The following is a 24,434-nucleotide window of genomic DNA, read 5'->3' as shown; positions in this document are numbered from 1 at the left end:
TGTAAAATCAAAAAGTTGTGTGTCCCAACTTACTGTTTAGTATAATGAAGACAATTTTGATTCCATTCAACAAATCTAAACAGAAGAAGTAGCGACCACTTGTATATTTTTAGCATATTTATATTGCACAAAAACTCAATACAGCTATATAGATCTAAAATCTTCTGCCTGATTTTCGACAAAGCAAATCAAAAGCAAATATATTCTTAAACAACAAAAGGATGCAGATATATGTTTAATATAAATGGACTAGGAGTGAATGTAATTTTTGATTGTTTAATTTAAGATTTATTTCGAAGATACTTTGCTTGCGAATTCCTTTCTCAATGCATTTAGTTGGCGGGGAGATTGCTTGATCCTTTTCTATATAAAATGACATCATAATATAGTAGGGTGGGAGAAAATGAGACTTTTTTCTATTTTCTCATCCCAATTGGTGGTAGACAAATAACATTTAAAGAAAAAAACTGTATCCTGACGACTTCCATACACCGTTGTTAATTGTTTAAAACATGATCAGGATATTCAAATGTTATGTGTTAAAGGTGTTTTATCCTACTATATATCAAATAAATTATTTTTTTACCTGTATCTTCATTTCCACAAGTGGCAGTAAAGAGTCAGCCACAAATTTTGCGTTTTCTTTTATAAGTTTTGCTTTATCAGGTCTCTCAGTTTCACTCTGTACGCAACCAAGCGTGAACTCTGTGTATGACATCACAACCTCTGCTGTTCCTTCAACAATCGACTTTTGTAAGTCAGGTAACATCATCTGAATGTAAACAATGTATGTATCTTGGCGCCATGGCATGGTTGGTTAACACGCCAGCCCCCTAAATTTTTAGCCATACGTTTACATAAAATGTTATATTCTATATATATATAGCGCATAGGCTGCTACCAAGGGGCGTATGTGTCCTTGGGCAAAACACTTAACGGCAAATGCTCCAGCCCAGTGGTCACTAATCAGTTGTCCAAAATATCAGCCATACATAAAAAAAATGTCTTACTAAGTAACATGGTAACTCGTAAGCACGCATGAGGTGTATTAATACCTGTGTTGTAACAGGCAAGTTACATTTATATATCTTATTTATCCTTGCGTGACAGGGCAACAACAGTAGTTGTGACATGGGTGTTAGACTATAGGCATTAGGCAGGCACCTAATGCAGGCACCCATGCAAACCACTGAGCCAGACCTAATAAACCAAAAAGGCTCATCCACACATTAGAGAAATCAATAAAATTGCATTAAACCATTAACATACAGTATCACTACAGCAGAAAAACACAAAATAAAGATATGACAAAACATATGAATAAAACAAGCTACCTTTACAGCACTGTCTACATGTGTCAGGATAGCTCTTGTAAAAGCAAGAGTGGAACCAGTAAGTCTTGAGAAACATCCGTCGTAGCAATATTCTACAAATGACTTTAAACCAAGCTGCAACATCTCGCCTACTAATCTTTCAGTTGCCTGTAATGGATGAATTAATGAAATATTATACCCTTTTTGCATGGCTTTATGTGCGTAAGTACTCGCATATTTACTCGCAGATGCAAAGTTAACACGCATAACGTCATAAGCGTGTCATCTGCTGTAGAAGGTTGGTTTTACTCGCATTATGCGAGTAAAGAAAAGTATGGTGGAATTACAGTTTCACTTTTAAGAGCCTCAGTTTTTAATTGGTAATAGCACTGTAAAGTATCAGAGTACTTATGTTATAAACTAGGTTTAACAACATTGCGTTAAAATAAACTCAATTTTCATACGCGCATAAACTAATGACAATGCAAAATAACGCTGTTAGCGAGTTATCATATGACGAGTTAATGCGGATCGCTATTTGCATTAACTTTTTACCATGCAAAAAGGGTATTAGTTGGATATTATCCTTTTTGGTGGCAGTTTTAGACGCTATGTCCACTTACAAGTTACCATGTAAGTAACTTTAATTGTGATTGCCTGTTTAACTTAAGCATGGCTGATAATTTAGACAACCAAGAAGGAAAGCTTGGTTTAGGAAAGTGCCATTAAATGTATCGCCCAATGACACACATACCCACAATGGTGGCAGCATCGAGACTCGAACCTGTACCATGTGTTAGCGACAAGCACTGTATTAATAATGCAAAGCATTCCAGAGTTGGCCGATAATTCCAAACAAGCTATCTTAAAGCTAGAAACAACTATCTTGACATGGAGATACCAAAAGACACATTTCTCCTACAGTATGTTAACCCTTAATTGAAAGATTTTTGTAATTTGTATATACAATTTGCTCAATTTTGCTAATTGAGACGAAAATCGGCGTGTCGTTTCTAATTAATATTACCATATTAAACCTTAATAATTTAGCGTAAAAAAAAACAACAAAAATATGACAAATATCTGGGCAAAAAATATTCTTTGCAAATCTGCACATTTCTAATATTGATACTCATTTTTACCTGTGGTGTTCCAAGGTTACTTGGTCGCCATAATTCTTCGGAGTTTCTGAGTTTTGTTGCATCAATGATCTTCTGCTTGTGATCCCGGAGCGAGGATTGGATGTGAGGGAGAAGGAGGTTGTTTAGGAGGAAGCTGAGATCAAGACCTAAGTTGTGGAGCTGGAGGAAAAATAAAGGAAAATTGAATTTTTGTCCAAAAATTAAATTCATAAAAATTTGTGTTTAATGGTGTGGGAATTAAATGATGATAAAATGAAGAATTTTTTTGTCAAAAATGAAATTTAGTGTGAAAATTGGGAGATGTTAAAATAAAGAATTTATTATTTTTCTCTAACATTAAAGTAATAACAAATCTTTGTTTTGATTTGGGTTTTAAAGTGTTAAAAATAAAAAAAAACGTTTTAAAAAAATCTGTGTTTCAAAACTTCATGGTACTCTGATAAAAGAGTAGCCGTACTCAAAGGAGTTCGTAAAGTCCGTCACTGTGTAAAGTCTTATAATTTTTTTAACCTATTCCAAGAGAGCAGCTGATTAAGGCGTTTAGAAACAAAATAAGAAGGGTCCAAGCTTGTATTGATGCTAACGGGGGTCACTTTCAACATCATTTATAATTGTCATTCATATTTAATTCTTGGAGTCTATACTAAAACATGTCTGTTAATAAATATGTAAGAGCACAGTGACATTCCTAGCTTTTCTAACTTTTTCTGTATATATTGACTTACCCTCTCACAGTGAGATTGTGCATTCTGTACACACTCAGCCACCTCAGAAATATCAGCATTACGACCGAATACTTGTTGAGAAAATGTATCGACGAATGAAGTTAGTTCATTTCGACTCCAAACTACAAAAGCTGAAATATATATAATGGAATTTGAGTTACAATATGCATTGGTTTTATTTTAAAATACTAGGGTGGGGAAGATGGGACACCTTTTTTCTCTTTTCTAGTCCTATTAGGAAGAAAACAAAGAAAAAATCAAAGAAAACTACAACAGTATCCTCACGACTTCCATAGGCCGTTGTTAATTGTTTAAAACACGATTAGGAGATTTGGATTTTATTTGCTAAAGGAATATAAAACCTAACAAAATATAAGTGTTTTATATGAACAATTTATTACAGGCTAAAAAAATAAACACCATAAATGGTAAAAAATAGTAAAGTTTTAGTCACTGTACAAAGTAGTTTAATAATTACATAAAACTAAGTAAAAATTTAAATATTGTTTGCAAATATTAATTGGTCTGCAAATATCAAGTCTTTTAAATAGTAACTTATTGTTTATGTAAAATTTAAATCTCAATTCTGTCCTTTTATATTTGTTTACATGAAAACAAAAATGTGTTAAGACTTTACCACATAATTTACTAAGTTGAAAAAAAGGGCCATTTAAAACGGGAAATTAACAAAAAATACGACATACACGAGTAGCAGCCTTTTATATCCGTGAACGCTTGGTTGAATTCTCGAGCTGTTTCTTCCAGGTTGTTAAAGAAAACTTTACACAACTTGCTAATGTAAAGGGACAGGGAGCCCTCAGTTCTTAGTTGGCGGATTGCGAATGTAACTGCACTGCTTCGGTTTGAAAGAAAGAGACTACAAGCCTGAGAAGATAAAGATTATGTTGTTATTGAAGTTTTGTTAAGTTTTTATAGCCTGTTTCATCCATCAGGAAAATACCTTGGTTTGAAAGGAAGAGACTGCAAGCCTGTGGGGAACAATATATTCAGGATGGTATGCAGAAAGTATACACTTTAGTCACCGTTTAACTTGTCGCCATGCCGACAAGGAAACTTAATAAATGATTTTCGTTGATTATACTTTCTGCATACCACACAGTGTATTGTACTTGTACACCCTTTGTTGACATTGTTTTTAGGCTCAGCGCTTAGGTTAATCTAGACATTAAAGCATGGGTGCTCGGTAAATCGGAGCATTTCCAACATTCCTGATTCCTACCTTGGATGTTTCATGCAATCGAATAAGGAGAACAACCGGTCTTCTCACCACACGAGGGCCTCCTCGCAGACTCCGATCGGGAGACGACTTTAACTCACTGTGGTGTAAGGTTTTATAGTTTATATCTTTAATTGAATAGGCAGAAAAAATATACTTAAAAAAGAAGGTCGAAAAAATACTTGAGAAATTAAAGGTATAGTTTCATGGCTTTAAAAATGGAGACAATTTAAATCTTGATAAATATGGAACCAGCAATACATACCGCGATAACACATCCACCAATTGTGTGGTTCGATTATGAAGTTGTTCCTCTACTTCTACTTTAGCAGGGCAATCTCTGATGTCAGATAGAAATTCCTTGGCTGTAAGTAGGACTAAGTGTAAGAAACAGTGGCCCTTCTATGGTTTATCTATTGCCAGCCATATATTACTTTTTTTACATATAGTAGGGCGGGGGACGACGTGACACCTTTAGCACGGAATATTCAAATATCCGGATTATGTTTTAAACAGTTAACAACGGTCTATGGTAGTCTTGAGGATGGAGTTTTATAATTTTTATAGAATGAAAAGCCCATCCTACTATAACAAAAAAAAACATTGTGGTAAAACAAAACACAAAACAAAGCGGCAAACAAAATGCCCATGGCCTAAATCTCTGACCCAATGACAAGCCACGTTTTAGGACCCCAGCTATGTAGAATACTATATAAAAAAAACAGTACAGCCTAATTTTCAGGAACCTCCTTTAGAACAAAATAGTAAAAACAAGAGCACAGCTTACTTTTCAATATAACTTCCACTGCTTGTTCAAAGTTTCTTTGTGCAATAAAAACATCCAGATCTTCTGGCATTTCAACAATCCATTCCTCATTTAAACGTGGGTCACCAACAATCACTTTCGGAAGTTTTTCATTTCGTTTTTCCGGACTTCCCGTGTCCTCCTTATCCATTTCCATAAAAGCTAAAAAAAAACAAAAAAAAATGATCTTAATTTTTAAATCAAAAGAATTAAAAATGCCAAAATTAGGAAACAATTAAAACAAAGGATATAAATGACCTGGAATTAATTTAACATAAAAGTCTCAGAAGATATTTGGAAAATTCGTCAAGTACCAAAGTACCACATAAAACAGGTAATTTTTTGTCACATTGACCCAATGTTTACACGCTTGCATCGCAAACAAAGGATACCGGATTAATTTCAACACTGATAGGTGTATCATGTATGTATCATTTCAGCAAGACAGATAGCATACATTACTTCAACCCAGTAGTCACTAATGGGAAGCACCCTGGGTGCCAGGGTAATGGAAAAAAAACCTTGGCCTATATGTAAAGCCCCATGCATGTACTGATGTATGACCTCACCCACACAGAATCTCACGCAAGTGCCGCTGTATGACCTCACCCACACAGAATCTCACGCACGTGCCGCTGTATGACCTCACCCACACAGAATAAAAAGACATGATAAATGAAATTTACTTACGATTGAAAATATTAGTAGGTGACATAGGAGTGGTTGGTGTGTCAGGTTCTGGTGGTTTTTCTCTATCAGCGAGATGCTTACGTTTCGTGGAATCCATGATTTCCAACCATTCTCTCTGTGAAAAATTCAAAAACAATAAATTTATTTTAAAATTTACTTTTAGGTCTTGTGTTTTCTTTTTACAATATTTTAACTTTTATTTGTGGGTCGTTTATCATATTTTTTTTCTGTTTTTTTTGTGCCTTATTTTATAATTACCATCAATATTAACGAATTTGAACCACAGTATAAATAATAACAATAATATTAAAAAAGTAAAATTCAACAGAGATATAGCTAAGAAAAAATCGACGTCCACTTTTATATGCATACACTGGACCAAACTACAAATATACATTTTTTCAAAATACAATACATTTAAGATGAATTTACGAATACACTTTTTTAAAGAACTATACATTTATTATGCGTTTACAAATATATTTTTTCAAGTTACAATACAATCGTAAATTTAATACAAATACGGTATATAAATCCAGTTCTATAATATATCTTTAACACAAATACATATAAAAGGGTCTTATTGCGCAAAATTACATGAACTAGGAAGCTATGGCATCGTTTACCTTTTCCTTTGAGTTTTCGCATTGAAACATTCTAGACTCCGGAAGCACAAGAACATTGAAAGCATTCTTCACAGCTGTGTTCAAATTTTAATAATTTAGAAATCAAAGGAAATTATATACTGTTGACAATTTATAAAAACTAATAAACTGAGTATTGGCAAAACTTATAATTAACTTATGTGATTACTGGCTATAGGCAGAAACCTGTGTTTTACTGTCTTTAAATGTATGTGTATACTAATTCTGATACAGTCTTTTTATGTATTTATGTGTAAAGTGTAATACTGATAGAGTCTGTTGTCTTTATATGTATCATACAGATATGCATGGACACCAAACCTGGGGTAGCATGGTAGGCAGGCATACACTACAATTTTCTGCACTGCATTAATCAGCAAACATTGTAACCAATAAGTTATATTTGTTTAATAAAAATTTGTATCTAATCTAAATATCCTTACCTTTCCTACATTTAAAAGTTATAAATACATAGGCCTACACCTTGCTATTTATTCTGAGTTAAATAAATCTTACCTACATCATCACTGTGTAATGTATAACCTTCTTTGTCTAAAAATAGAAGTAACTGTACTGTGTATAACTGCTTCAAAAGTTACTTACATATTAGTTCATTTCTACCACCAAATCTAGTTACAATACCACCAACTACTATAACTAGATGAAAATGTGCTTTAATATTTATATTTTTAGTAAAATTTGGGATATGCAGTTACAGTCTTAGTTTTTGAACATAGGGAACCTCATTGATAAATGGGTGAATGCAATATAGTGCCACCCCTGTTTTAAAATTAGGTTGACAGGGGCAATATGATGCCATCCATGTTTTTTTTTAAATAGGGTGACATGTCATACTACGCACCCCTATCCCCTAGTAATTGTAAAATTATCAAACCAAAAATTCCAATGACAGTGAGAATACGCCAAGAATGTTGCTGGATTAATAGTTTTGTTCTAACAGATTTAGCATTGATTGCAAATATAATTAATAAAGTTAATTGCAAAATGTAAATCTTAATTACCAAATATACAGTTTTAACTTTTTTTAGGAAAAGTTGATAAATTTGGTATAAATTGTGTGAAATCCTATAAATTATCTAGTAGCCATGCACTTGACATCCTGATTTTAGTTTGGCACCGGACTTACTTTTTGTGATGGATTTCTTGCCTAGTAAACCAAAACTTATAAATTTACTGCACAATTGAAAACACAACATGTATATAAATATAAAAAAGCAAATTTAACTTTACACAATTGTAATTTGTAACAGTAACTTAATTTGCGAAGTTTAAAACCTGTGAATTCTAGTACTGATTATTTAACATTCAGTACAAACTATAAACATTTGTTAAATATCCATAGGCGCCAAATCTGGGGTGGCAGGGTAGGCGCCCCAACCCCAGAATTGTCCACACTGCATTAATTAAGCATTACAACCAAAAAAAGATTTAATTCGGAGGAATGCTAATCTAAAAATACCATCCAAAAATAAATTCAGAATGGTAATCTAAAAATACCAGCCTCCCTATACCAGCAAGTTTGCCGCCTATGTAATCATCATAAAAGTTAAAATAAGTTGTTAAAACTACTTACGTCCTACATCCCTGGCATTAACAATAGCAAGTGTGTCAATTGGTATTAGGACTTGATATTTATATTTTCCTGCAACTGCATTGCCGCGTCTTGTTCCAACCCAGGTGGTCACCATAAGACTGTGGAAAAAATAATTTTGAAAAACATTTAAGATCGAACACATAATAAGACTATGTAGAAAAATTAATTTGAAAAAACAACTTTTTAGAAAAAACACAGAACTAAGCACTGCGGCGCAGCTAAGAGGTTTAGCAAGCTACATGTCTATGCTGATATTTTATAATTTGAAATAATGGAGAATAATAAAACTCATTTTGTGTAAAAAGTGATTATATAGTAGGGTGGGAGAAGATAGGACACCTTTTCATTCTATAATCTTGTCTTATTTGGTAGTTAACAAAAAAAATCAAAGAATTATAAAACCGTATTCTCACGACTCCCATAGACCATTGGTAATTGTTTAAAACACGATCAAAATATTTTAATATTATGTGCTAAAGTATTAAAGATGTCCCATCTTCCCTCAACCTAGTATATCATACCAAAATTGGACCATTGTATTAATACCAGAAATAATTTTACATATTTAGACAGTAAAACACTTAAATACTAATAAAACCACACCTATCATTGAATAGAAAAAGGTGAATTTTTGAAATCTGATTAAAAGAATCCGTGTCGAGTTCTGAAACATCACCATCATGAACTAAGTAACGACCTGGAGCGTCTATGATGTTCTGGAATAACAAAGGCATTATATTAGGAGTGTTTTGGTGGACACGTTACACATTTAGTAATGTAAGGACTCATGGGACAACATAAAAAAGAAAGGGTCAGAAGTTACAAAATTTACTCTTACTTGTATTATTTTGCAGTTTTTAAAATTAAAAATAGCTTCTGGAATAATAATTATAACCGGGATATTTAGGGGTGACCCTTCAAGAGTAAAAAACGATTTAAGAAATAGAAAAGAAAATTCCATAGGTTGGTGAAAAGTCAGTCTTTTAGTTTCAGGGTGGCACCAAAAATTAATAACAAATTCTTCTTACGGCACATCCTTCCATTTTATCACGCAGTGCAGACATGGCCTTTTTCTGTTCTAGTGCTTTGTCCTCAGCTTTTCTCTTGCTGCTATCTTCCTTCGAGGAGTCATCTAAAAAAAGATATTATTAAAAAAAAAAACAATAAATAAATTTGAGTAAAATATAATTTTAGTTTGGATATACCTTTAGTATACACCGATTTTTAGCCTTGATAGTACATTACTTTTCAGTTGGAAAACGTTTTTTATTATATATATATATTTATATATATTTATACCTACCTTTAGCTTTAGAAGCAAATATAGTTGTCATTGTGTCCATTAAGTTCTTCTGTTCAGTGAGAATGTGATTTAATTGGAACATTTCTCCTTCAAGGACTAAAAATATATAAATCTAAAAGCATTGATATATAGTAGACTGTCATTACATAGCTATAATGCAATTGCTTTACTCTGGATTGCCAAATCAAGTTGACATTGTAAAATAACAAATAAGAATTTAGGGACTATTATCTTTTAAAAAACAAGGGTGTTCTTTAGGCCATATGCATATGTTAATACTTTTAATTGAAGCATTGTTATCAATTAAACTGTTACTATGTGGACCTTAATCATTCACATAGGTTAACAAATCAATTCTAGGCCATACATGCGAACTCTGCAAACACGTAGACGCTAATGGTAAATTAGTTTGGTAATTAAATAAAACTATATATACAATATTTCATGTTTTTTGACGTTGTTATTTGATGGTAAGGTGCCAGTGAAGAATCCACACACTATGTCATACAGAAACATCTATTTCCAACTTATTACTAACATATAGACTTATTTGGTCACTTGTTTTTAATTTGTAATGGGAGAATTTCACACTAGTACCGAACACTGTTATAAAATACCACCTCACAGACCGTTTACACGCCATTTATAACTTATATACATATTTAACGAACATGAGATTTCTTTTGCAGTATCGATGAACTGCTGATAGTTGTGATAAACTTGTTTCTTTAATATTTGAGCAGTGTCTTCTCCAAGAGCGTGAACTCTTTGTCGGTTTTCTTGCAAGTCTTTATCTCCATCAGACTGAGCGCTTATGCTTTTGGCAACTGAAAACAATTTTTATTAGATAAAAATAGGACAAAATGTGACTACTTTAAGACATGAGTATTACCACATATTATTTATTTTTACCCCTGCTTAGTACTGGTCTTGCACCTAAACCGCAGTAAGGAACATTTTGTATTTCTATTCTAAAAGGTTGAGGTTGTCCAGACCAGCACACCTTGGGTACTGTAGGACTTAGGCAAGGAATGGCTCATATTCCCAACCGTTTTTTATTGTATTCCTATATAGGGTACTGAGTAGATTATGTATGAACATGCTTTGGGGTCAAACAAATTGTAACAAGTCACTCTTGTTAACAAAACAAGATTATAACACCATACGAACACTAGGAAAAAATTCTCTGGTATGGTACAGACTAAGCTGGTGGGAAGTGTTAAGAGGTTGATAGTTTTAATTTAGGTTATTGGTTTTATATAAATCATATATTGGTTAGTAGTTGGTGATTAAAAGATAACGTAGAGGAAGAATTCTTCAGAAATATTTTGTAAAATTCAGTTTAAATCTTACATTTGTCAGCGTCAAAATTCCTCTGGCTCAGAGACTTAGCCAAAGATGTAGACATTTTTGGAAGTGTTTTTGTACCGTCCATGTTTAAATCCAAAGCAAAACTGACAGAGTAGTAACGACTACAACCTTCACAATTTGCCCCTTTTATTTTTCTTCACAGCTATTACGTCGTTTTGCGTATTAAATTTTTGGCGGTTGTTACCAATTAACACACAAGATGCAGCTAAAACACCGGTATAAAACATACATTTATTAAAAACAAAAGATACACTTTCTGTAATATGTTAACTTCTATAGTTTTGTTGGTAATACTGCCGCTGGTGACCAGTGAAATTTTTGGACTCAAAATGTTCCTTATGTCTCCCTGATACCCGCTGTATAATTTTTTTTTGAAAAAACTCGGGCGTTCGTGTCGAAAGAAAAAATTTGAAAATGCGCGAAATCGTGCTGCGTCACCGTATTTTCCACACGAGCCGTCATGGATTAAACAAAGGTTAAATTGTGACGTCATAGAATGCGAATTACCACGTTTGATTTCTACGTTACAGATTACGTAATTTGTTAGATTTTTGGGGGATTTAGGAGTTGTGGGTTAAAAGTAGGGGTTAGGGTTGGGGCTTCGGGTTTTCCCTAGCTGAAAACAGTACGAAAAACAAGTTTATAACGTGCTGTAACGTTCGTAATATGTCACTACTGTGACGTAACATTCGCTATTGTGACGTAATATGTCGTTACGCAAGTCAGGCGAATTACGGTGACGCAGCATGTTTTTGCGCATTTTCAAAGTTAATTTTCGACACGAACGCCCGAGTTTTTTAATAAAAAAATATACAGCGAGTATCAGGAAGACGTATGGAACATTTTGAGACCAAAGTTTTCACTGGTCACCAGCGGCAGTATTACCAGTTTTGTTTAGGTTGGGTATCTAGCGCCACCACCCAGGCATTTTCGGGCAAATATGCTACCGCTGTATCTAACATGCATTGCAAAATGTATCTCTGTGTAAGTAAGGTTTATATGTCGTATTTAGTTTAGCTGTATCTCTAAACTATGCGTGTGCTATGTGTTTTGTAAGTTAAACACGACCCACACAGAGTTTTTAGTCTAACGGCACAGGTTTGGTTCATGTGCCCAGCGATACGAGAATTTGCATACACGTTCAAATGAGCATAACGTAGAGTTGCACAAATCGAAATGTGAACATGGCCAATTATGCACAAATGGAACTTAAAACTTTAGCGCTAGAAATTTTTAGCCTTGCAATTAAACCGAGCAAGAAACTTTGGTGCTAAAAACTTAAGTTTGCAATTAAACGGAAAGAGGGACTTTAGCTTTACAAATTAGGGTTTTGTAGCTGAACAGAAAGGAAACTGTAGCGCTAGAAATTAAAGTTCTCGGTAGAACAGAACAAGAAACTTTACCATCCCGACTGAAAACAGAATCCGAAACTTAAATCACCATTTCTCATTTTGCTTATCATCGGTATAACTGTCATCATCGAAACTGCATATAATACTATTCATAGTAATAAAAATGCTCGTGCCGGATGGGGTTTTAAATCTAAGGGTAAAGGAATTTTATTTTTTAATCAAGCTTTCACAGCCTATTTAAACCGGCATTACATATAGTAGGGTAGGGGAAGATAAAACACCTTTAGCACATATTATCCAAATATCCTGATCGTGTTTTAAACAATTAACAACGGCCTATGAGAGTCGTGAGGATATAGTTTTATAATTCTTTGAATGTTCTTTGTTTACTAATGAATGGGACGAGAAAATATAGAGTTAAAAGGTGTCCCATCTTCTCTATAGGTGGTTTGGGCCCAACAGCGGACTTTTCGTAATGCTTCTATACTCAACATAAAACGTATATAAAATCCATCATATGTCAGGAGAACTAAAATTAACGTTTATTATTTTATTAGGCAAAGCCATCCGTGATATTGTGGACGTAATTATGAAACAAGCAAAATGCGTTTCAAACGACCCAAATTGTATACCTATATTTCCGAAATTCGAAAACTATTAAAATAAAAGCTACTGTTGGATTGTGTTTAAGTTCATTATTGGCCTCTTCTTCAATGGATATCACGCTACTATACTATTGTAGACGTATTTGTTTTCAATTTAAGACACTAAAAGTGTTATAACAGTGTTAAAATAATAATGCAGGGTATTAGTATAATATCACAATGCAGAATTAGTTTAATAATAAAAAATTACTTAACTTCATTCTCTCAGCATTTTTCTATAACATGTTGTTCAAATCTGGTGCGAACTAATATCTTTAACTCCCTTCTCGTACAAGTCTAAATCTAAATACTTTGTGTGAACACTGGTTTTTCAACAAGGCAGAAAAAGCGGAGGGAATAATCAGCGCTAAAAACGCTCTAAATTGCAATTCGTGTTTCCAGTTTTTTTCTACTTTTGTTCTTTTCCTTGCGTGATCTGGTTATCCGCGGCTTTCGGAAACACTGGTTTAGGGCGAGACTCGATACTAAAGCGATGTACAAGCGTATATTCATTTATTAAATGTTTAAAAGGTAGAAGAATTAAACGAAAGAAGTGCACATACATTAAAAAAAAACATGTAATAAAGTAACAATGATACAAATATTTGCAATAATGTAAAAGATATAGTGAGAGTGAGAAAAGATGGGACACCGTTTTATTTTCTCGTCTCATTTGGTAGTTAACAAAACACATTTAAAGAGTTATAAAACCGTATCGTCAGAACTTCCACAGACCGTTGTTATTTGAATAAAAACTCGGTCAGAATATTTAGATATTATGTAGGCTACTAAAGGTGTCCCGTCTTCCCCCACCCTACTATATTATTTACACATAATACCGTAGGGTAACATGAGACAGTCATCTCTTTTGTTAGTAAACAAAGAATATTTCCAAAATTATTTAACTATGACATCACGCTTCAAAAAGAGCCTTGTTAAATTGTTTTATACCGGATCGGAAAATATGGGCTTTAGGTGCTAACAGTAACCCATCTTACCCCACCGTATTATATTGTCGTACCTATATAAAAGAAAGAAAACATGAAATTGATTACCCTGAACTTTTTTAGTTAACAGTGGCATTTACATAACGGAATACAAGGGCTATATAGGCTGGTGTTATTACATGTTGTGTTTTATGAAGAAGACCATAAACTTGTGCAAACAAAACGTGTAAAAATATTTACCGAGTCGTAAAATTTAATTTGGGATGTCGTATTTCGGACAATTGGTGATATATAAAATGTATCAATAATTAAAGAAAAATTTGAATTTTACAGAAAGGAAAGATAGGTATTGACTTTTGCAAAGCAGCTTAAATATATTTTAACTTGTAACGTGTAGGTTTGTACCGTGTATCTGTAGTGTGAGTATGGTCACACATGGCCTACCCAATACATTAAGTATAGGTCATGGGTCACACACAAGATTCTCTTGGTGTCAATTACAACAAAACACCTTCCGCCAAAGTTTGACAGTTTCGCCTCTAATATTACTGGAGCCCATATTATACATAACAGGGTTCATGCATTCGCTCAGGCGTACGCATAGGTAGGAAAAAACACCGAACCAGTAATCGCTGTAGTACGTGTTCAACTCTTTTGGAGTGTTCGTTGAATACATTAGGTACACAGTTTGAGGCAAATACCCAATCATAAAGCAAACTACGATTAAACCAAGTTGGACAAAGGTACCTATCTCATGGTACATTAACATGTCGTTTTCAGACTGTTGAACTGGCCTTCTTCGGCTGCTGTTGCTGTAAGACACGTCAGTTACTTGCTGGTGACATCGCGCATCGCTGGTGTCTGCCTTCTCAATGTCACTGTCCGTAATACTGGTTGCATCAGCTACGACAGAGTGGTTGGTTATTAAGTCAGGGATGTTAAAGTTGCTTGAAGATATTGTGGAGACTTTAGAGACCTGTTCCTTCAGCACTGCTTTGTTGGAACGCACGCTAGAGGTATAACGCTGCAGAAACCTAAATAAAAGATTGAATTTCAGGCCCCAGGATAATTTCAGAGGAAAAATTTGATAAAAAAAATGAAAGTAAAAATTAAATTTATAAAGTGCACAAACTATGAGCTTTGATAAAAAAAACAGGCTAGTGTAAAAAGTTGTTAATAAAATTTATGGTGCTGGTTGGGGAAAGATGGGACGCTTTATTATTCTATTTTCTCGTCATATTCGGTAGTAAACAAAGACAATTTAAATAACTATATTAAAACCTCAGTATTATTGCGTACCAAAAATGCCTGCCCATAACAAAAAGAAAAGGAAGGTTTTTTTACAGGTCCTATAACATACCTGTCCCGTGCTATTAAAGACCTTGCGATCATCAGCGAAATAACAATGAGCAAGATGTCGGGGACAAAAAACATGAGCGAATTTAAGATGTCGATGTATATCTTGTATTGATTGGTACAGCATCCATCTCTGCTGTCGATGGAGCATGACGGCCATGCACTACCCACGTCTCGGGACGCTGAAATGGAAGTTTATGGTAATACTAAACAAATTAAAATATGACGCCGGGGCTCAGTGTTTAGCGTCTGCCTCCCACAAGTTGCTTCTGGGCGTGTATGTGTCCTTGGCTAAGACACTTGTGCTTTAACCCAGTGGTCACTTATAGGTTCTAAGTTTTTTTACATTAAAAAATAAATAAACACAGTCTCTCACAAAGTTACATATGTGGTAACTCGAAAAGCAGGCACTATAGGTGTATGAAACAAGACACCTGTTTTCTAATGACCGCCGTTGCACGGCCACACGAAGATAAGTATTTACAAAATTTTATTCTTAAGAAAAAACGTATTCTTAAGACTCTTGGGGGGTTGGGAAATATGGGAAACTATGTGCTAATGATATCCAGCATACAGCCACAGCACTATATAATTAAATATAGTGGGGTGGGGGAAGAAGGGACACCTTTGTATTTTATTTTATCGTCTCATTTGGTTGTAAACAAAGAAAATTCAAAGAATTATAAAACCATATTCTCACGAATTTCATGGACCGTTGTCAATTGTTTAAAATATCAGAATATTTGGATATTATGTGCTAAAGGTGTCCCATCTTCTCCCACCCATATGTTAACTATATGTTATGATTAAAACTTACATCTTTCAAAGTCCACCCCCATTAAAAAGTAAAGCGGCAACGCTGATAAGATAGCTACGACCCAGAGCACGCAAATGAAAACCAACGTTGTTCGTTTTGAGATCTTCATTGCTAAAAACGGCCGCTTGATGGCAACAAAGCGCAAAATAGCAAAAGCGACGATATGCATCGACGTAACGTAGTTAGTAGCGTAATCCACGACCCAGTAAAATTTACCTGTCAAATATAGGAAGGGGTGCAATGTTAACAACGTGAACTTAAGATCTTACAGATTGGGAACTAAGGGGTCCAAAAGTTTAAACACATTTTGCAGAAATTTGAAAAGGAGAATAAAGAGGGAATCAGAACTGCTGATAAAAAAATGCCAGACACAGAACATATGACAGCCACACAAAGAAAATGTCAAACCCGCATATTTACTTGTCTTTTCACACCTTTGTTGGTAAAGGCAAACAAAAATCGGGCGTGATTTGCAAAAAGTTAAACAGTGCGTGGATGTTGAATGCGTGCAAAGGTGGCATGCGAAAATCGGCATTTAATTTTATTTGAGTGAGGTTCTTTATGCCAAAGTACGCGAAGTGGGATTTAGGGAAAAGTTAGTCAGTTTCCTATAGTACTTTTACCCTTTAGAAAAAAAAAATTGAAAAATTTTTCAAACATATTTTTTTGCAAAATTCATCAAACACGTAGTACTGTTAGATAAGATGGAAATCGTTATAACAGCTAAACCCTATGTTTCCTCATCGTGTTTTTACAATTATTAACGTTTTTTAGAGACACGAGGTTTTGGTTATATAATTATAAAATCATTCTTTGTTTACCACCAAATTAGAAAACGGAATAAAAACATCCCCAATTTTACCCAACGTACTATATAGTAGGGTGGGGGAAGATGGAACACCTTTAGCACATAATATCCAAATATCCTGGTCGTGTTGTTCTTTGTTTACTTGTTTACTACCAAATTGGACTAGAAATAGAATTAATAGGTGTCTTATCTTTCCCGCACCCTACTAAATATATATTTTACTTTATTCCAAATATTTTGCATCAATGTAACTACAATACGTATTTGACGTACGGTACCATATACATATAGTGGGTGGGGAAGTTTAGGACACCTTTAGCACATAATATCCAAATATCCTGATCGTGTTTTAAACAATTAACAACGGTATGTGGAAGTCGTGAGAATACTGTTTGATGATTCTTTGAATGTTATTTGTTTACTACCAAATAGGATAAAAAATAGAATAAAAAGGTGTCTCATCTTCCCCCACACTAATATAAAAACCACTTACATAGAAACTCTCCCCATTGCCATCTATCAAACCCCCATGTCCTCCTATACAACCATAGTGGGGAACACACGAATGCAGAGATGAGGTCCGAGACACAGAGACTGAATATGAAGAAATTTGCTTTAGTATGTAAACTTCTATTGATGAGAATTACGAGCATCGTGGAAAAGCTGCCAAGAGCCCCGATTAGAAGTAATGTACCGATGACGCCAGAAATCACAATGTTGGACGTGTAAGAAGGGAAGTTATCGTCTAAAAATAAAATAGGTTGGTGTAAGTTTTTAAATAGTCTGTTTTATGTAGGTGCGATCCCACGGAAGGCAATCACAACTATAAATTACATGTGTAGTGGGGTAGGGAAGAATGGGACATATTTTCATGCTACTTTCTTGTCCCATTTGCTATAGTAAATAAAAAACATTTAAAAAATAAACCGCATCCTTACGACTCCAATAGAACGTTGTTAATTGATGTTTAAAACACGATCAGGACATTTGAATATTATGTGCTAATGGTGTCCCGTTTTCCCCCACTTCGCTATATGTTACATCTCTAAAAGATCACTCACAAACAGCACAACACCGATTGTCTTTCCCCGGCACTCGAAAATACGCAAGTTACATTCACTTATTCACTCAACTCGAAGGGACTATTTAAATAATCTGAGAAAGATGGCGTAATACCGTGAGAAGCATCATCAAAAATATTTTATTGACGGTAAATATTAATACGGCGCCTTTAACACACGGGTAATTATTTTTTCATGACCTTAATTATGTGAAATATGTATTCGTTGTCAAACAACATGTTTTTACTCTTCTGTCCATGCTATATTTACATGGTACACACGGTGTAATGAAGTGTGCATTCAACTAATTCCCAGGGTGAAGGAATAAAATATACTCTATATTATCTGTTCCCAAAATTAAATTCAATTTGATACAGTTTCGAAATAAGTAAATAATATTTTGAATTTTAAATTTCCTTTAACAAAAATTAAATTTTCTAATTTTTACGAGACTTATTCCGAATTATTTTTTGCAAAACATGTATTGCGACTACGCCTATGCCAACAGTGCCAAGCGCTACAGTTTGATTTCTGACTCAGAGAAAACGAAGTATTGACATAATTTGGGGGGAGGCTGAACGCGCCGTGATATAACAGAAAGAATTAATCAAACGTACAACTCAAAGTCGATTTCAATTTGCAAACACGGACGTCGTATTTGCCTTTCGGTTCGATTTCTACAGCTTAAATAAAAGGCCCACGTCTCGTGACGCAGGGAAAGATACGACGATGGTACAATTGCATTGCGACGCTAACTTTGCAAGGCATTTCACGATTTACACGAAATCTTATCATGCATAATTGATGGCCGAACTCGCTCAGTAGGAATTCACTAATGCCGTTATATTCAACGAAATCACTGAACAGATAAGAAGAAACGTTAATATTACAATAGACGCAAAATCATCTCGAACGACGACTGTGGAAAACCAAAGCAAAATTTCTAAATGTGTGTTTGAATGAGTGAATGTAATTTGCTTTATCCTCGCGTGGCTAAAAACGACAGTCGTTATAACACGGTTGTTCATACACACTTCGTGCCAGCTTACGAGTTACCATGTGTGTTACTTTGTGGGTAATTATTTCTAACAAGCAGTTCGTATAAACGCAGTAAAAGTTTTGCAGGCGGTCACTCGTTACTTTTAAATCACACGTGAACGTAAAACTGTCCGCAGCTGGTTGTTTTATTCAATGTACAGAATAACTTGTCTATAAATCTTATCAACTGTCTAACGTGAGATGTAACTGAATACACGGTCAACTACAATTGTGTCGTAAACAGCATACACAAACATTAAAAAGTATATTGGGAAAAAAGATAGATACCGTTAGAACCTTGTGTCCCATATTTTTTAGGCGTGTTTTTAACTATTAACAACGATTCGTGAGGATATGGGTATGCAATTCTGTAAATATTCTTTGTTTACTATCAAATGTGACGATAACAGAATGAAAACATGAACCTTACCCTAGCCTAGTATATTTTAACAATGTAATCCCAGACACGAATAAATAATAATAAAAAAAACTTCTATTACCTTGTATTGTTGCCATTGTACTGGCTGTCAGATTTAGCGAAACCATATCCATCGTCGTGGTCATTTTAAGCACAGATATTAACAGCTACAATGTTCCCTACATACAAGAAATACACGGACCCAGAATCAGCTGAAATGAGACTGAAAAAAAACAGAGTTCAAATTCTACTATCTAAAGGTGACGTAGTGGGTTTTGAGAACTTGCCTTTTTACGATTGGTAAACATAGCAGTAAGATTGTGGCTTATGCTTACACATGCCTGTTTGTTTGTTCCTGGACGGTAACAGGCACCTGTCCACCGTATACGGGACTTTTCGGGTAACTGGACGAGAATTCTGGTAAAAACTCAAATATTTTGACTCATATAAAATAAAATAATACCGAAAAAACATATCTCGCTTAAGACTGTATACTGCGGTCGCTTTACTACCAGCGTTGGAAAAGTAAACGCAACTGTGTCGAATTAGCACGAGTTACGGTAATTAAAGAATGCTCGCCACCGTTGTTGATAAGCGCTCCTCCCGCGGGGTTTTAACACAAATTAAGCGAGGTCACTCTAGCTTGCCGTGTGTGACGCAATATAGCGATCGCGCGTAATGACGTCATAGTATGTTTACATACCAACATTACGATTCGAACGAGAAGCGGAAAATATCGACCCAAAAGTGACACATCCGGTACGTAATAAATTATCTGTGAGGTGTATTACGTACAGTGCGAAAAACAACTGGAAAACAAAAAAATGGACAACAGAAATTTCCCGCAATGTCCAAACGCAAGTATAAGGTCAGTATGGGCTAAAGGCATCGGCTTTGACATCATAGTTCAAAGAAAATAGGTTACACATTCTTTTGAGTGGTGGGAACGTGAACTTTTAAAAGGCATGCTGAGTTGAGACCAATAGGCGATGCCAAATAACAGGGGTAGATAATGCCAGCGTTGCTATAGGCCATTCTCCCGTTCCAGAATGCCGTTGTTGGTTCCGTTTCTGAATATTTCTTGACGTACAGTGAATTTTAGCAAGATACTGATATAGAATCAGAGAAAAAAATAAACTAAACAAATAATATACAAAAAAAGCTTCAAAACATGATTGAATCTCAAAATGTACATCTCAGAGCGTTTTAACTAAATGATGAAACGATAAAGGTCAGTTCTTTCATATAAATTTTAAACTCTGATTAATTTTTCGTGCATTTGAACTTGTGAAAAAGCTGCTTCGTTGCGTCTCTGAGAGCAGAAGACCCCAGGAGGTAAACTATCGGATTTAAACACTCACTAAATCTCAGGCAGAGGTAAGAAACTGCACCGAACCGATAATCTGTGCTATTGCCCTTTGCTTCTTCTGGCGTAGTAGAAGCCCATACACAGTAAACTGTGAAAGGAATATACCCAATCATAAAAGACACGACTATAAGCGTAAGCTGAACAAATGTAGATTTCTCCATTTGAGTAACTGAGTCCGGCACACTGCTCTGACGTATGAAGAGACCCCGAAACCTATGCGTGACCGGTGTGATTGCAGTTTGAATTACGTTACTCACTGCTCCCACATTAACTGCTGCATCTTCCACACTAGGAATCGGCTTTGACGCAAATACAGACGTGTTTTTCTTCCTCGCTATAAAACGACGTCTCCACCTGTTTTAAATAATTTCGATTTACTCTCAATTTGATAAATGCATTTTTCCTTCGTCCTGTGTTTAGGTACCTAAAAAGCACACAAGACTAATGATTTCAATATCCAAACATAATCCCACTGTACATTCAATTCAATATCTAACACATTATGTAAATATGTATCAAGCATTCGGTATAAAAGCAGTATTCATTTTACGACACAGTACAGGCGACCTATCAATATTATTAAATTCAATAATTTAAACCGCAGTGACCCAATACACCTGTTATCGTGTTTACACTACGTGTCCTCGCTTACCGTCGCTTCTTCAACAAAGTGAAAATAATCGTTGCCGAGAGTATGATTATTATAACTTCTGGCACATAAAACATTAGGGGGTTGATAATAGAGAAGTAAACGCTGTAGTTGGACACACAGCACCCGCCCTTGTTGTCGTTTAACATGGAACATGAGGGCCAAGAATCCCCAACTGAGTGAGTGGCTAAAATATAGGGAAATAAAATAATTTTGTGAAATTGTTTTCTGGTAAAAAAGTTTTGTTGTACAGTAGGGTGGGGGGAAATGGGACATTTTTAGCACATATACCCAAATATACTGATGTTTTGAACAAATAGTAGCGGTCCATGGGAGTCGTGAGGATACGGTTTTGTAATTCTTTAATTATTCTTTGTTTACTATCAAATGGGACGAGAAGATAGAACGAAAAGTTGTCCCATCTTCCCCCACCTTAATTAGTATAAGTTTCTACGCCTGGGCAGGAACAGTAGCGTTATGTAATAAAGCTTATAGTTTATACCCACACTTACTTAACGCATTGAAAATATATTTTTATATGAACATAGTAGCTTGTGGTTAGTCGGTTAACGTTTTCATTCTTTTAAAGTATCAAACAAAAAAGCAAACAAAAAGTATGCAAAAAATAAACAAAAAAGTAGCAAACAAAAAAATTCAAAGAATTATATAACCGTATTCCTACGACTCCAAAAGAACATGAATTCTTAAAAACACGATCCGAAAATATATGACATTATACTCAGCATCCATCTTACCCCACAGTAATATGACAACCTTATTTGCTATTTTTTACAGTTTAAAGACGAACTTACCCCTGTCATACTGCACCCCCATGAAAAACCCAAGCGGTAAGGCAAGTACCAAGGCTAACAGCCATAAGGAGGTTATATACATTAGAGTCACACGTTTTGAGATTGACGAGATTTGGAAAGGTCGTCTTACTGCTATAAACCTCAATGCGGCGAAGGAAAGAATGTGCATTGAAGTAACATAGCTTGTTGCTAAGTCGCTCACCCAATAGAATTTGCCTATTAAAAAGGATAGAAAATTTTTGATACAAATTTTATAATGATAAATAATATTAAATCGGTGTAACTTGTTTATCCTGGCGTGGCGGAGTAACAACACTCGTTGTGACACGGGTGTTCTGAGAGAGAGAGAGATACTTACATAAAAACTCTCCCCATTGCCATCTATTGTAACCCCATGTCCTTCTATACAACCATAGTGGGGAACACACGAGTGCAGAAGTAAGGTCAGATACACACAGGCTCAATATGAAGAAGTTGGCAATTGTGTGCAAGCTTTTGTTGCTAAGTATCACTACAATGGTGCAGAAACTCCCGGTGGAACCGAAAACAAAAAAAAATCCAACTGCCACGGAGATTGACATTTTGACCGCGAATGAAGGATCATGCGCTGAAACAATGAATGGTAAACAATGAATGTAAAGTAGGTTGGCGTCAAATTATCTATGTTTTTATTCTATTTTATTGTCAAGTTTGGTAATAAACAACAAGTTTTACCGAATTATATAACGAATCTTCGTGAGTTTTAAAATAACTGTTGTTGATTGTTAAAACATATGGCCAGAAAATATTGGGAAATATGTGCTAACAGAATATCTATGTCACTGCAATTACAACACATGTTAATAAAGGGGATTTATTTTTGTATGTTGGTTCTGCTATTAAGTTAAATGTGTTGTTACTCGTAAGCGTACACGAAGTGTATGAAACAGAACGTCCGTGTTAAGATGGATGTACACAGTATCCGGGGTTACGAATTCGTATACGATTCGGAGGAAATATTTTGTCGGATATCTATGTACACAGTATAGTCATTTTTTCGCGCCGTATTCGAATTCTGCATGCGGCACGAAATTCGGACAAAACAGACGTATTTCGGATACTGTGTACAGACACCAACAACTATTTGTTGCCCGCTATATGCGGATAAATAAGTTACATTTATTTATATTTTTCATCATTTATTTATTTATTTGTTCATATTTATTTATCCGCATATAGCGGGCAACAATATAGTTTTGTTCATGTTTATTCATATTTTTTTATATTTTACTTACTTTCTGTCAGCAACACTTCAATCCCATTCTCAACAGTTGCATTCATGTTTCTACTTCTGCGGTCGAGTTGCTATAGGCCTGCCTACCGCCTTACTACAATGCGGGGTGTTTATAGCTGCAACTAAAAGCAATCCAATGCCCCGGAAACATGAGAAGATAAAACGCTTGCTATATTAAGAGAGCGCGGGGTCGACTCGCTTCACACAAACACTTAACTATGCTTGCTTACTATTCTTAGCCATCTCGGTACACAAACAAATAACCTCATTTCTCTCGTTAACTAAACATCTATTTAAAAAAACCTATCTACAATCGGTAGATTAGGTATTTAATCCATTAACCAAATAACCAACAATGTTATTTGAGCACCAGATAAAATCTGTTGGAAAGCGTTTTTTAAACGGCTACAGCTACCACCAGCAGAACGGCGTACACATAAAATCGATCACTTATCTACTGCTGCCCGTTTGGCACTGGTTGCTAAAATTGCAGCGTATTTGTTGCGGATTTAAATCAATTTGACTGGATTTCAGTTGGACTGAAAAGCCAACTGAATTTCCAAGAGTTTATAGCGTAATTTTATAAAAAAAAAAACTCTTCCATGTATAATATGAACAAAAGAATATAATTGTGTTTCATTTATATAGGAGGATGGGGGAAGATGGGACACCTTTTCAATCTATTTTCTCGTACATTTTGGTAGTTAACAAAGAACACTCAAAGAATTATAAAACCTTGTCCTCGCGACTTTCATGACCGTTGTTAATTGTTTAAAACACGACCAGGATATTAGGATATTGGGTGCTAAAGGTGTCCCATCTTTCCCCACCCCACTATATATAGTAGAGTAAGAAAAGATGGGACGCCTTTCAATCCATTTTCTCGTCCCATTTGGTAGTAAATAAAGAATATTTAAAGAATTATAAAACCGTATGCTCACGACTCCCATATAGACCGTTGTTTATTGTTTAAAACAGGCAGGATATTTGGACAAACTTGTCCCGTCTTACCCCACTTTGCTACATATACCTATATATGCTTATT

General features: G+C 34.9%; 3 protein-coding genes across 4 annotated transcripts; all 3 read right to left on the bottom strand.

Moving 5' to 3' along the window:
- Window positions 1-89: 89 nt before the first annotated feature.
- Window positions 90-11,124, bottom strand: LOC149734110 (exocyst complex component 8-like). 2 transcript variants are annotated; one of them, XM_089881534.1, is made up of 18 exons: window positions 10,828-11,124; window positions 10,146-10,301; window positions 9,475-9,570; window positions 9,200-9,303; window positions 8,775-8,887; window positions 8,151-8,269; window positions 7,704-7,724; window positions 6,539-6,612; window positions 5,913-6,027; window positions 5,205-5,384; window positions 4,683-4,782; window positions 4,421-4,517; window positions 3,885-4,065; window positions 3,181-3,311; window positions 2,456-2,614; window positions 1,335-1,481; window positions 587-772; window positions 90-363 (listed from the first exon to the last, which is right to left on the bottom strand). In XM_089881534.1, the coding sequence occupies exons 1-18, from the start codon at window positions 10,907-10,909 to the stop codon at window positions 289-291; spliced, it is 2,136 nt and encodes a 711-aa protein (XP_089737660.1). In that variant the 5' UTR covers window positions 10,910-11,124; the 3' UTR covers window positions 90-288. The 2 variants fall into 2 exon arrangements, with proteins under 2 accessions (XP_089737660.1, XP_089737662.1); XM_089881536.1 differs by lacking the exon at window positions 7,704-7,724 and having other exon boundaries at window positions 10,828-11,123.
- Window positions 11,125-13,337: 2,213 nt separating this feature from the next.
- LOC149734109 (growth hormone secretagogue receptor type 1-like) lies at window positions 13,338-19,919 on the bottom strand. Its single transcript, XM_089881569.1, has 5 exons — window positions 19,369-19,919; window positions 17,263-17,514; window positions 15,962-16,177; window positions 15,149-15,326; window positions 13,338-14,822 (listed from the first exon to the last, which is right to left on the bottom strand). The coding sequence occupies exons 1-5, from the start codon at window positions 19,430-19,432 to the stop codon at window positions 14,282-14,284; spliced, it is 1,251 nt and encodes a 416-aa protein (XP_089737695.1). The 5' UTR covers window positions 19,433-19,919; the 3' UTR covers window positions 13,338-14,281.
- A 136-nt stretch (window positions 19,920-20,055) lies between these two features.
- On the bottom strand, window positions 20,056-24,353 carry LOC149734108 (growth hormone secretagogue receptor type 1-like). The gene is made up of 5 exons (XM_089881570.1): window positions 23,391-24,353; window positions 22,475-22,723; window positions 22,117-22,332; window positions 21,308-21,491; window positions 20,056-21,009 (listed from the first exon to the last, which is right to left on the bottom strand). Exons 1-5 carry the CDS (start codon window positions 23,434-23,436, stop codon window positions 20,550-20,552), a joined length of 1,155 nt encoding a protein of 384 aa, XP_089737696.1. The 5' UTR covers window positions 23,437-24,353; the 3' UTR covers window positions 20,056-20,549.
- Between the last annotated feature and the right edge of the window lie 81 nt (window positions 24,354-24,434).

The sequence above is a fragment of the Ciona robusta genome, chromosome 7 (assembly GCF_009617815.1).
Source record: "Ciona robusta chromosome 7, ASM961781v2".
Lineage (NCBI taxonomy): Eukaryota > Metazoa > Chordata > Ascidiacea > Phlebobranchia > Cionidae > Ciona > Ciona robusta.
The sequence above is the reverse complement of the archived record's forward strand: the minus strand, read 5'-3'. Positions and strand labels throughout refer to the sequence as shown.